This window comes from Anabrus simplex, chromosome 1 (genome assembly GCF_040414725.1).
Source record: "Anabrus simplex isolate iqAnaSimp1 chromosome 1, ASM4041472v1, whole genome shotgun sequence".
Taxonomy (NCBI): Eukaryota; Metazoa; Arthropoda; class Insecta; order Orthoptera; family Tettigoniidae; genus Anabrus; species Anabrus simplex.
In genome coordinates, this window is record NC_090265.1 from 1106793042 (window position 1) to 1106807264 (window position 14223).

The 14223-nt window shown below is 40.2% G+C and overlaps 1 protein-coding gene across 1 annotated transcript in view; it reads left to right on the top strand.

Annotated features, from left to right (window-relative positions):
• LOC136858162 (uncharacterized) overlaps positions 1 to 14223 on the top strand; it is a 173739-nt gene that overhangs the window by 97175 nt on the left and 62341 nt on the right. The window contains exons 2-3 of the mRNA XM_067137505.2: positions 4434 to 4661; positions 12757 to 12892. Of these exons, the coding sequence (XP_066993606.2) occupies positions 4434 to 4661; positions 12757 to 12892 (364 nt within the window). The remainder of the gene's footprint in view (positions 1 to 4433; positions 4662 to 12756; positions 12893 to 14223) is intronic.

Genomic DNA, 14223 nt, shown 5'->3' on the forward strand with positions numbered 1-14223 from the left:
ATTTGTCGTATAAGGACGAGACAAAGCTCAATTTAATCCTCTTGACGCAATGAACAAAAGTCGGTAAGCCCTGCGGGCCCGAAAACCATGTTTTATGGCTCTAAAACCAGCCGTTATGGAGATATTGGAACCATACTACTCCTGCTCTAGGAATCAGATAAAGAAGCGAACGACCGTAACCATGGCAACGTCAGCTCAAGGATTCTACAGCAGCGAGATTATGCATGTACGTTTGGGCATAGCTGCCAACTAAAATTGATATACATGTGACTTACTATCTGGAAAAAGTAAACTGTTGTGTAAGACGCTCATAGCACTCCTTTGGGTGGGGATGGAAAGGGAGTGAAATATAAAAATAATAGCCCCGGATATCTCCGTAGTACAGCGACCAGCGTTTGCCGACGGGCCTCCGTTTTTACGTACTGGCTTAGGTTTCAGCATTTTGCGGAGCCTGTTACCTATAGTTTAAAGTATTATCTATCAAATCATGGAGTAGTAGGATCACTGATGTTTTTAGTGCCGATATTTTGGTCCACTTTTACGATCATTGTAACCATGAAAACAACCTATATACTGTACACAATTGTCAAGATGGTGCACCCATGACTTGAAAAAATTTCTCAACATTTATACTCAGATTCATTATATGATGTGCGACATGAGTGACAAGCCCTGAGAATTATAATTCTCGATAATTATAGTAGTTTATTTTATGCATCGCGTATTTCCTTTATCATATTTGTAATAGTTATGAAATATCGGATCAAACAAGTACATTCAATAATATTTATATTTGTGGTACTATCTGGCGAAAGTATACTAACACTAAACCTGCAGATTTGTGAAGGGAGCAGGTAGGCCTATGTCTAGGTGGGAATGAAGGAAAAACATGGTAGCAAAAGATGTTAGAGGTCGACGCTAATTAGGAACTAATATTTAGAGACCCCCATGAAGAAAATAAGAAGAAGATACACTATAATTCCAAACATGACAAATAATTTCTGAGTACTTAAGTAAACACACCAGTGATATAAATATCTAATGAAGTCCGTCACACCGATAGTATGAGTAACTAAAGCCAGTTTCTGATAACCCGTACGAAGAACGGGTACTTCTGCTAGTTTTATATATTTTTGTCTTTAAACAATGGAATTGGAAAGTAATGGCAGAAAGCCTCTTGTAAAGTAATTGTGATGATCTGTTCTATTCTCGTAGTGCAGAATTTATATTTAATTAAACGAGGCTAGTTTATGAAAAGAACTGTGTTTTTTACTAACATAACCATCACTATAGAAGGCTTTTTAAACTAACTGGACCGATAAGCTTCCAAATTGACATTTTTATAAGAATCAGTGAATTGAAAAGGGGGTTCTGTAGAAATCAATTGTAAACAGAATAATAATAATTAATGAGTCACTAAAGCTATTAAGAACAACATATGAATCTGAAAAGATATAGGGGAAGATCATGACTGTGCGCTGTTGAACGAATTTTGAGAGATACGGGATACAAGAGCTGAGAAGAACTAAAATAGAAGACTGAAAATCGTGACGAGTGGCGAACTGCTCTCAGCCAATCTCTGTACTGATCACCAAAGAAGACGAAGAACGGTCATCGTAAAATGTCAATGACAGTAAAATTCGCATGAAATGTGCCATCTTACAAGGATCAGGTCTGGTAAAATTGAGATAAGAATCAACCATAAAACTTGTAATTTCCATCCAGATTCAAGTGAGATAAGTGAATATAATTTTGTTAAAGGCCTGTGGTTTAAATATCCTGGAAAATACCCCAAAAGGAGCCCCTGTGACGTTGTATTGTAAAACCCATTTTCTCAGTGTCTTGGGTTAAAGGGCCATCGAAATCCGGAGGTGGGATTTTTGTACTGAATGCAATACTTACTTCACTGTTTTGAAACGGCAAGTAAAGAATTTTTTAATGTTATTGTTTTTTAAGTCCCGCTAAGTAATTTTCCGGTTTACGGAGACACCGAGGTGCCGTCATTTTGTCCCTCAGTAGTTCTTTTACTTGTCAGTAAATCTGCCGACACGAGACTGACGTATTTTTGAGCACCTTCAAATACCACCGCACTGAGCCAGGATTGAATCTACCTAGTTGGAGTCAGAAGGCCAGCGTCTCAGTTGACATTGGGTGAATGTTGTGGGTTATAGGGTTGGTTCCTGTCCACCACGAGTTAGAGGGTTTGTTTCTATCCCATATTTTAATTATTTGATCCCCGTTATCATCACCGTCACTATTTTACATTTCTTTTCCTACACCATGTTACTCGAGGTTAAATACTTCCGTGTTAATATTACTATCTCGTTAAATTTGTATTATATTTATGAAGAATAGCACATTCGTGAGATGAAGAGGATATATGTAGCATTTCAGTATTAGATTGTTGAAAGCTAGACTTGTACATCATACGTAAAATTGAACTAAAGTGCACTTCCAGACTCTTGACAGAGATTTTGATCTCGTCACTTTATTAGAACACCTACTGCTTCCACTGCGGTCCTTCCCACTGGCGTATACAATTCCGTTGCTCGGGAACAGTCCACTGTGAAAATAAAAGTGTACGAAACTGAGACCAGATTAACAACGCCTGATCCCTACCTCACTTCAGTCCACGTGTGCGTACGTGAGGGCTCATTGCCAAGTATAGTAAATTGATGAACGTTTATTTACCGTAACATAATTATATTATTTAGTAATATGTAATAGTTCTCATAACGTAGTTTTATTTAACTTTCATGTAGAGATTTCAATTTATGTATTCCTTTGTACTGAAGAATCGATTGTGAAAAGCCAAATACACAAATAATTTTACTTTGTAAGGAAATTCAGGATGAAACACAGAACGTATGGTTATGAGCACTTTATCTCTTCCCTCCACACACCGCACCCCACTCCCTACAGAAAAAGGTACGTACTGTATGTGTGATAAAAAGAATGTTATTGAAACCTTAATTTCATTTGGCATTGTATTTACCGGAAACAATTTCGACTTACCTACTTTCGTAAGAGAGGAAATTGATAGAGGGGCATATGTATTATTTATGTCACTACAGTAACCTATGTTTACTACTTCTATTGTACATTAAAACTTCCAGCGATTTATCCAATGACCGCTGTTCGTTCGAGTAGTAAATTTCAGAAATTCAACTGCCTGACATCCGATATTCCTCAATAATGCCACTAAAAGTATTATAGCCTACTAGAAACTAAACTGGGCGAGTTGGTCGTGCGGTTAAGGGCGCATCTGTGAGCTTGCATCTGGGAGATAGTGGGTTCGAATCCCACTGTCGGCAGCCCCAAAAGATGGTTTTCCGAGGTTTCCCATTTTTAAACCAGGCAAATGCTGGGGCTGTACCTTAATTAAGGCCACGACTGCTTCCTTCCAACTCCTAGGCCTTTCCTCTCCCATCGCCGCCATAAGACCTATCTGTGTCGGTGCGACGTAAAGCCACTAGCAAAGTAAAAACTAGAAACTAAAATTCAATTTGATATCTTCTCAAATAACGATTTGATTTCAGCAATATATCACGTAAATTTAACTACAACCACAAAAATTTGAGAAAAGTATTAAAAAAATTCTTAAACAGTAAATTTATTTATATCCCCTTTAAATACCCAAGGTTTACATAATCAATTATTTGCAACTCGAATTAGAATAGGTTAAATTTACGAGAGCCAGCTATTACCTCTAGTTTCTCTGCGTTTGATTCAATTTTGTAGGGGATACAATTGAATACCCCAGGTTTAGAAATTACTGAAATAATTTTGAAGGGTACTGCGAATGCTATGGTGTCAAATTACTATGTCAATGTTGGATATTTATACCAACATAATATTTCAGTCCTATATAACCCAAAGGTTACGAATTGAAGCTATTCATAAAGACCTGGGCTTTTCTTCGTTTTCACAGTGATATAAATCAAGTTAAAATCCACGACGTATATTACATACCATGTAAATTAATGCATCATCTTAGAAATCAAAAATCTTTTGTTTGCGGTTGTGATTATTATCTTGGTGGGATTACAAAATAATTATACTTCCTTAACTGTAGTCTTAGGTGAACACGGAAGAATTCCGACATCACAAAGAATGAAGGTACCGACAAAAGGTACGGAAGAGCCAGGAAAGACGAAAAAGTACAACACTTCCTGAACATAACCTCACTCTGAGTTAGAGAGAACCCCTTTTTTATTCGCCTCATAACATAGGCATGTATTTCATTCCCTCCACAACTGGTGAAAAGATTATTCCTTTCGCTCTTACCACAACATCTAATAGTACATTAGACAACGAAGTAACATTAACTATACTATACACTTACGCGTATAGAACTAAGAGCTACCAATGTCTCTCATCTGGAAAATCAAGATTTTTAACAAGACCTGAGAGTTTGTTTCCTTCTTTTTCAGGTATACGTACACCGGTCGTCCTGTCGTGGTGACCGACGCAATGCGTAACTGGACTGCACAGCAAGTCTTTAACTTCCGCTTTCTAAAGCGGCTATATCAGCAGTTACCGCCCCAGAACCAAGAAGCGCAGGACTGCCAACTGGTGGTGACTAACTCCGATTTCTCCAGCCTTGGAGAAGTTTTCAACTCCAGTCAGGCACAGAAACTTCAGCCATGGCACATAGGATGGTGAGTAAAGACTTAGTTACATTGCTTAGTGGGGGAGAAGATGTGATTTACCTACATACAGTACCAACGTAGGGAGAAAACGTTAATTGAAGTCTGACTTTCAGCTTATCCTAAGCAGAGCATGTACACTCCCGAAATACTTTGAAACACATTTAGCTGGCTGAGTAGCTCAGAAGGTAGAACACTGGCCTTCTGAACCCAACTTGGCAGGTTCGATCTTGGGTCAGCTCGGTGGTATTCAAAGGTGCTCAAGTACGTCAGCCAGCCTCGTGTACGAGATTCACTGACACGTAAAAGAATCCCTGAGGGACAAAATTCCGATGCCTCGGTGTCACCGAAAACCATAAAAATGCAGTTGGTCAATAAACTAGTATTATTATTATTATTATTATTATTATTATTATTATTATTATTATTATATTATTGTTGTTGTTGGTTTTTATAGGGCGACTAAGGATCACGGTATTCAACTACGGGGTTTGGGGTAGGTTTTAATGTTTGCCCAGAAATTACGCAACCACTGGCTGTGTTGTTCCTCCCTCTCTTTTGTCCAGAGGGTACCTTTCTTCCTCCTTGAAGGGTTGTCCCGGAACTCTTCCTATTCTTCCTATTTCCTGTAGATATTTGCTTACTTCCATGGTGACTTGGTCTTCCTCTTTTTCCAGTAACCGAGAAGCTGGTTGTTCAACCTGGCATGATGTTTCCTGTAGTCTTGTCCATAAAATGCTAGGCGTCTCTTCGTGACAACGTCCGTGATTTTTTCATAGTATTTGTTGAGCTCTTGGTTGGGTCGCGTTTAGAATTCGTTCCCATCCTCGTGTTTTCCTAACATATTCCTCAATATTTTTCTCTTTTGGATTTCGAGCTTGTCCATGAGTCCCTTCCGCTTGAATATAGACATTCTGAAGCATGGAAGGCTTCAGGGTGGATGACTGTCTTCTAGTGCTTCAATTTAGTGTTACGAGAGATACAATTTTTATTGTATGTGTTCTTGTTCAGTTGGTATGCCAGTTCTAGCTTGTTAACTCGAGTTGATAATGCTACCCCTTCCCAGAGACTGGGTTCGAGCCATTCTCCCAGGTACTTAAACCTGTTAGTTTGCATTATCGTTCCCTGCTCCAGATGCAGTGTACAACGAGATTTACCGATGCTCGTGATGCATTGTGTTTTCACAAGTGAAATGCGTAGACCTACCTTTGCTGCTTGTCGTCTGAGAACATTGACTTGTTTCACTGAACTTTTTATTGAATTATATAGAAGTGTCAGGCCGTCGGCGAATGCCAGGCAATCAATATTGAGACCGTTGCACTTGTGTCCCAGAGATATACCATATGGAAACCCCTGTCTATCTAACTCCTTCCTCTACTCTCGTATTACCTTTTCCAGTGTACAGTTGAAGAGGAGAGTGGAGAGACCATCCGCCTGTCTCACCCCTGTCCTGACTTCAAAACTTTCTAAGAGCGTTCCTTCGAACTTCACTAGTGACTTTGTGTTATTTAAAGTCTGCTGTAAAACTTTGTGCATTTTCTGGCCCAGTCCTAGTTCCTGCAAGATTTTCACGAGAGTAGATCTCTCAAGTGAGTCATATCCCTTCTTAAAATCGATAAAGTTGATGAAATATTTCTTACCAGCCATGTTTACCTGTAGCTGCACCGACATCAGGTTGTGTATCTGCTTAGTACAAGAGCGCCCTTTTCTGAATCCTCCCTGGTATTATCCTAGTTGTGGGTCTACTTGGGGTTCATCTCTATTGAATGAGGCCTTCGAGAACATCTTATACCTGACAGGCACCAACGAGATTCCTCGATAGTTGTTCATTTCGGTCAAGTCTCCTTTCTTGTACGAGAGATCAATCAAAGCGGAAGTTCAGTCACTAGGTAAAGTTTCAGTCTTCCAAATGTTTTGTAAGATCCCCGTCAAATTGTTGACAGTCCTATCTCCAGCCTGCTACCATAGTTCGGCTGCTCTTGAGCCTTCTAATGCTTTGTTGGTTTTCAAGGACTGAATGTTTTCTACCACTTTCTCTTTGGTCGGTATTTGAAAGTTTGGTTGCTTGATGCTATCTTAATGCGTAAGGAATATGTCGGGCGATTCACAGTTAAGGATATTCTCAATGTAATTTGCCAGAAGGTGACAGTTGTCTGTCTCCGTCTAGGTTATCTTCCCATCACGTCCCCTTAAGTTGAGGATAGGTAGGTTTAGTGCCCGAGGTTCCGTTTAAAACTTCTGTACAAGTGTCTGCAGTTGTTCTTGCTGAAGTTTACATCCAACTGTGTCAGTTGGTCCTTTGTGAACTGACGTTTTACTTGCTTGATAGTTAACTTCCGCCAAAAAAATGAGTTTCCGCTTAGTCTGCAACCCCTGAAATTCTTCACCTACGACCTTACGTTGTTGCATGTATTCGCTTCGAGCATTAAATTGAAAGGACCCGCTAGGAACTGGATAGAATACCCATTCTACTGAGCATTCAGTAAAGGATAGGATGTTTACTGAGTACAACAGGCATCAATTGCGTAATTAAAATTTCAACATGCTCGGGATTTTTGAATGTCATGAAGCATAATATGTGGTCAAAAGTATAAACTTCGAAAAGGCAGATCTAATGTGAAGTGCTTAATTCAAGTGCGATCCGGTGCTTTCAATTCTGTTGGAGCATCCCGACAAATAGTGAGAATAAATTCTTCTTAATCTCGTTAGACCTAATTGAACAATCATCACTTTTTTGGAATACGTTTTGCAGTAACGTTCTATATTTTTTACAATTGGTTTTACGTCGCACCGACACAGATAGGTCTTACGGCGACGATGGGACAGGAAAGGGCTAGGACTGGGAAGGAAGGGGCCGTGGCGTTAATTAATATACAGCCCCAGCATTCGCCTGGTGTAAAAATGGGAAACCGCGGAAAACCATCTTCCGAATACTGGATACTGGCCGCACTTAAGCGAATGCAGCTATCGAGCTCGGTGTGGTCTTAATTAAGGTACAGTCCCAGGATTTGGGTGGTATGAAAGTGGGAAACCACGGGAAACCATTTTCAGGGCTTCCGACATTGGGATTCGAACCCATTATCTCCCAAATGCAAGCTCATAGCTGCGCGCTCCTAACCACACAACCAACTCGCTCGGTAGTAATGCTATTCTCTGAAGAAATGTGATGCATAAAGTTGTTTTGCACCATGCACATGTTATTACGTCTCTTATCACCGCAAGAGTCGCAAACTGACACACAGTCTCTGAAATAATTATTTACATGATTTTCTTATAAATGACTTTCGTACCATGCATAGGCCTATTTAACGGATTTGAGAAGTGAAGATCCTGGTTATGAATCAGTGATTAGAACTTGGTAATATTGTTGAGAAAGTGTCAATTTATGCCATGATTATAGCAATGTCAGATTAATACTGAAAATGCCCAGGTCCTGAACCAAACTGCCCCAAGAGAACAAGAAGTAAGGCCCTTTGTGGACATCAGTGCAGAGATCTTCGAGTTGTAAACACCGTTCCTTACGTAAGCAGTATACTCTCTTCGAACCGGACGTTGACCTGGAAGTCCGACATTGAATTAACTGTGCTGGTACATCACCAGCGATGTCTGAGGTAGATATTTGGAGTAATATGTCAAGATAGGCGTAGAAATATCTTGTATAAGGCTAAGGCCTCAAATATTGAAGCTATGATTGTCCAAGGGCAATTACACTGGACGGGCCATGTGATCCGCATGAATAACAACCGCCTTACCAAACAAATATTAAGCCCCTATTCTGAACAGCTCACTGGGTAAACGTGGTATCGGAGCTCCAAGGAAACGCTTTAAATATGCAATTAGAGCAAATATGGGCTGGAACATCGGTATTAATAACTGGGAGATATAAGTCATTGATCATACAACTTAGAGGGCATGACTACGTAATAGCACGCTCTGTTTTGAAGAAAGCCAGCGACGGATTGAGACCAATAATAATAACAATAATAATGGCGTATATTCTCCGGAGAAGCCTGGTGCAGGCCTTTTACGAGTATACCGCCTATAGGCGACCTGCATGCAAGAATAAGACCCTACCCTAGACGATTTCTAATATTGAAGGTATCACTTTAACTTGAAGCCTCTGAGCCAGAAGGATTGACCAATTGAGGTTAAAATTCCCGATCGGGCCGGGAATAGAACCCGAGACCCCTTGGATAAAAGGCCAGCATGTTAACCATTTAGACATGGAGCTGGACAGACTGAGACTGACTGAATACAAACGAAGGAAAGAAAATGAATTTCTCAAATGAAACGGACGTTTCCCCGTTCAGCATCCGAATTATACCTGCAAATTGTGCCAAACTGTGTGCTTTTCGAATTGGGCTATGGAGCCATCTCATGACCCACAGATGAAACTGGAAGATCAATCTGCTCTTGTTCGAGAGTTTTCTATTATTTCATAGTAACATAACCATCAATAAAATGTGTCGCCTGAGCTTTGCGTCATCGCAGTAACAACACAGTTTAACAGGTCAATTATATTTCACCTTTTTTGTCAGAAAACCGCCAGGAACCTACTAAGCTGGCGTAGCAGGGGGAAAGGTGACACTCCCACGTGGCGCATCCCAGGTAGTGGATTGGGGAAGGGCGGGGGGGGTCCCAACCGGCTTGCCGGCGTACTTGAGCGAAATAACACACAACCCCTGTGGGTGGGGCACGCAGACGGAGAATAAACCCACGGTATCCTCTGCCTTTCGTAAGAGGCGACAAAAAGTGGTGACCAAGATATGATCGAATTAGAACCATGAGACTACTTGTAATTAGTACAATTATGCGGGGATCACCATGGGCTGGCTTTACTTACGAGTAGTGCCACTATGTTAGGTACACAATAGGTTTGTGATTAGTAGCAACAGAGTGTAAATGAGGATGGGTTTTACAGTACCCGTGATTAATACCACTACATGGGCTTCCGTTGCCTGTAATTAGTACCATTATGTGAGAAAAACCACGAGCCTGGGCGTTGCATGTGTTAGTACCACTATGTGAGCGCCACCGTGGGTCTGCGTTGCCTGTGATCAGTATCCACTGTGTGAAGAACACCACGAGTTAGTACCAGTCCTTGTATTTAGTAGACCTATGTGAGAAACACCATAGGCCTGCGTTACATGTACGTATTATATTACCTGTGAGTAGTGCCATAATGTGCGGAATACCGCGAGTTGACGCCACCTTCGATTAGTACTGCAACGTGACGAATGAAATGGTTCTACTTTACTATTACCACTATGAGGGACCGATGAACGGGATTTTGAACCCATTTAGACAAAAGCATCATCGATTACGGACTTTGCTTTAGAAGCAGTCCCTTGGTCATTAATACAATTGTTTTACGTTAGTTTCTGGGAATGCACGGCATTGCGGGTCGGATCCACGGATTGTTTTAAATTCATATTCATCCATTCATTATTCGTCATCACATTTAGAATACTGGTCATTGGTTATTTTTGGACTTTAAATTTGTCATTATATTTCGACTCATTTCTTACCATTAGGGGCCGATGACCTAGACGTTAGGTCCCTGTAAACAAAAAGCGTCATCATCACCATCAGAAAGCCGTAAGCATAGTTACATAAAGCCAATAACAGTATTATGTATATTCAATGTTCAACGCAAATGCTTTGTAGTGGCTTTGCTGCTTATTGCTTTAAACGAAAGTACAACTGGACAACTTATCTCCCTTAATCAGAGGAAAAATAGCAGCTGTCTGACACTTCGAAGAATGAGCGTATCTGCTAAAGAAGGGAAAGGCACGACGAATGGCGTGACAATTAGGGACAAATATAGGGCTCGTAAACCTAATACTGTCGGCGTAGGAAAGGCTCAACGACTGAAGAAGGATATTTGATATGAAACAAGGGAGCAATTAACTCGCACAAGTCAGGGGAAGCTATACCAGATACATCTAGGAGACCCGGGTCACCCAAGCTCCTAAGTTCAGAGCTTCAAGCTGATTGCATTTTGGTCGCCTCTTAAAACACTTCAGTATGTATTGTACCAGGAACGCACGGTAAATGTCGTAATTATTAAGAACAATGTCGTATCATTATCACGCGCGCTGAGAACTCCAAGCTCAATGTATTTACATCCGCCAGGACAAGCCAGGGTGTAAGGAAACAACTGTACGGGAAGTAGATGCAGGAGAAAGACAGACTAGCCCGCCTAACTCGTCATCCTACTTCGTGGCGAACACTGGATACATCTGGAACCATGAGTCATGTATTCAGGAACTTTCGATTCAAAAATTTATAAAACGTTTTTGATAATGGTCTATCTTCTTGGGATATGCGCCATTCTGTACTCAATATCAAGAACGTCTCTATTGTCAAGTCAATAAAATCCAACGAGGTATTTTCAAGTAAATTCACTTTAAAATAATCACGTTATCCTATAACGTGTAGGCTCCTGACCATATAAAAGATGAGGCTACACAGCGATAGACAAGCATTCGGCAAGGGCTCTGCATGGTCAGAACCTATGTTATTCTGTCCGTCGAAAAGTAGAGTCGAGTACGACGTGGTGTTTTTCAAGCGTAACCTGTAAATTCTCAAGCCGAGAATTGAACTCAGCGTAACTCTCGAACTACGGAACTTAATATTCCTTAGAACCAAGTGAAGTGTTTATTTTATTTCATGCTGTGCAATTGTTGGTACATTATTTAATATTTTAGTAACCGTGATATTTAAAACTGTTTGGAATATTGAATCGTTATACCACAAATGTTTGCATATTTCTTGCTATTGAACACTCAAGTGCTCCTCAACTAGTGATAAACTTCGAGTACGATAGACTGTGCCAACCGCACTGTAAAATGTGAGCGACTTAAACTGATATTCCATTATAGCGTTAATCTTAACTGGATTCGAACAAATTTCTGCACATAATTGTATAAAATTGCTTATATTTATTCTTCAGTGACTTTATCATTTTATAAGACTCGCTGTGCTAAGGGTGACTGACAAGTTATTATTTATTTCATCGTTATTAGCATTGCCTTACGGATAAAGTCTTTAATAGGTCTTTTTGTGTGTCAAGTGCGACGGTATTATTTTTCGTTTTGGCAAATAACCACATACAGAGTCCTGCAAGTGAACTGTGTTTAGTTTCATAATTTTCAGTGGTAAATAACCATGCACTGTGTTCCATCATTTCCTTTCCTAAATCAATGCTATCCGCATTTTCAACTTGAATATGATCAAGTGATATTCATTTATTTCTGTCTGTAAGTGTCAAGTAAAGTTTATTGGCAAATTCCAAACAACGTGTTGTCTTCCCGTATAAATTAAAGGCAGTGTTTTTTTTTTATTTTGGTGACACCGAGCTTGATAGCTGCAGTCGCTTAAGTGCGGCCAGTATTCAGTATTCGGGAGATAGTAGGTTCGAACCCCACTGTCAGCAGCCCTGAAGATGGTTTTCCGTGGTTTCCCATTTTCACACCAGGCAAATGCTGGGGCTATACCTTAATTAAGGCCACGGCCGCTTCTTTCCCACTCCTAGCCATTTCATGTCCCATCGTCGCCATAAGACCTATCTGTGTCGGTGCGACGTAAAGCAACTAGCAAAATAATTTCGGTGACAACTGATTGTTAACGTGTCGGGGGACTGTACGACTGTACGACACTCGTATAAAGTTGAACCACTAGTGATTACCCCACACCACGATCGCCGTAGACCTCCGAGAAATTCGAGACTTTCAGGTACGAGGCACGGGTTCGATTCCATGATGGCGAGTGAACTTGGGAGCACGAGTCTTGTTCCATGCTGACAAGAGAACCATGGAGTATGAGTTGCCTGGAGAACCATTCGGGAACATAACTCGGGAGATGGCGCTTCAGTGCACCAAACTTGCCAATATTTTGAATAAACAGACTATTCAAAGTACATCTCCACTTATTGTAGATAGAACCTATCCTCCTGTTCCAATCCCTAGGTATTTTTTCCTAGGAAGCGCCTTGAGAATAATTCATGCTCTTTTCAAATAAAAGGTTGGTACGGGCTATCTTTTACTGGTACGGTATGCACTTATAAGTAGCACCAGCAGAATATATATTTTCTGCTTTGTTTCAGGAGAAATTGCGACGAGAGAGCTGCTGCTATCTTACGGCAGCATTATGGTCGACCCTACTTCCTACCACCCAGTGGTGAAAATACTAAACTGGAATGGATATACCTGGGAAGCCCTGGCTACAGAGAAACCATGCATGTAAGTTGAATACTTCTTTTTTTTAGTCTTCATTTTGTTGTTTAGGTCATATAAACTCGATCGCACACTATTTTATACTGAACTTTTCTTTTCTACGTAACTACTACATACTACCTCTACTCTAATCTATTTGCCATATGCATATCTTGGTCTGTCTCTGCCGTTGTTACCACCTACACTTCCCACAAAAACGAACTGAACAAGTTCTGGTTTTCTTAAGATGTGTCGTATCATTCTATCGTTTTTCCTGGTCAAATTTCAAAAAATCGTTCACCTCACAACAATTCGATTCAGTACCTCTTCATTTGTAATTCGATATATCCATCTCACCTTCAGCATTCATCTGTCACGCCCCATTTCAAAAACCTCTATTGTATTTCTTTTTAAGCTTGGTATCGTCCATGTGACACTTCCATAAATAACCACGCTCCAGACGGTAAACATAAACTAAATTCTAATTCCTCTATCAGTGTTCGAAATGAGCGAATTTCTTATCGTTAGAAAGACCCTCTTTGCTTGTGCTAGTCTGCATTTTATGTCTTCCTTACTTATGCCATCATTAGTTATACCACTACCCAAATAACAATATTCATCTACTTCTTTGAAGACTTCAATTCGCAATCTAATACTTCCTGCATCACGTTACGTCGTTCGATTGAACTCCATTAATTTTGATTTCGATTTGTTTATTTTCATCTCGTACGCTTTCTCCAAGACTGTGTCCACACGATTCTGCAATTTCTCCAGATCATCTGACAAAATAACAATATAATCGGCAAATCTCAGTTTTGATTTCCTCTCCTTGGATTTTGATTCACTTGCCAAATTCCTCTTTGATTTTCTTCGCCACCTGTTCTAATGCAGTCGTGCCTCACTTCTTTCTGGATTGCGGCTTCGTTTTCATAGCCTTGGATTCTTATCACTGCAAAATGATGGTTATACAGATTTTAGGTAGTTTTTCTTTATGGGAATCTGATCCAGATCACCTTCAGCATCTCAAATAGCTCGATCCAATCAACATTATCGAATGTCTTTTCTAGATCTACGAATGCAAAGTACGTGGATTTGTTTTACTTAATTCGATCTTCCTAGATCAGGATTGCTTCAAGTGTTCGTATAGTTCTGCTGAAATGTTCTTCTCCCAACTCACCTACAAACTGACTTCCCATTCTTCCGTAAATAATACAAGTTAAAATTCTGTCTAAGATCGGGTGGCACTTCTTCTGTACCATATATCTTACACACTAAATAGAATAATATTGCCATGCTGTTTTCTCCTAAGGCAGTCAGTAAACCTGAGTGTATGTCATAAATTCCAGATGCCTTGTTCC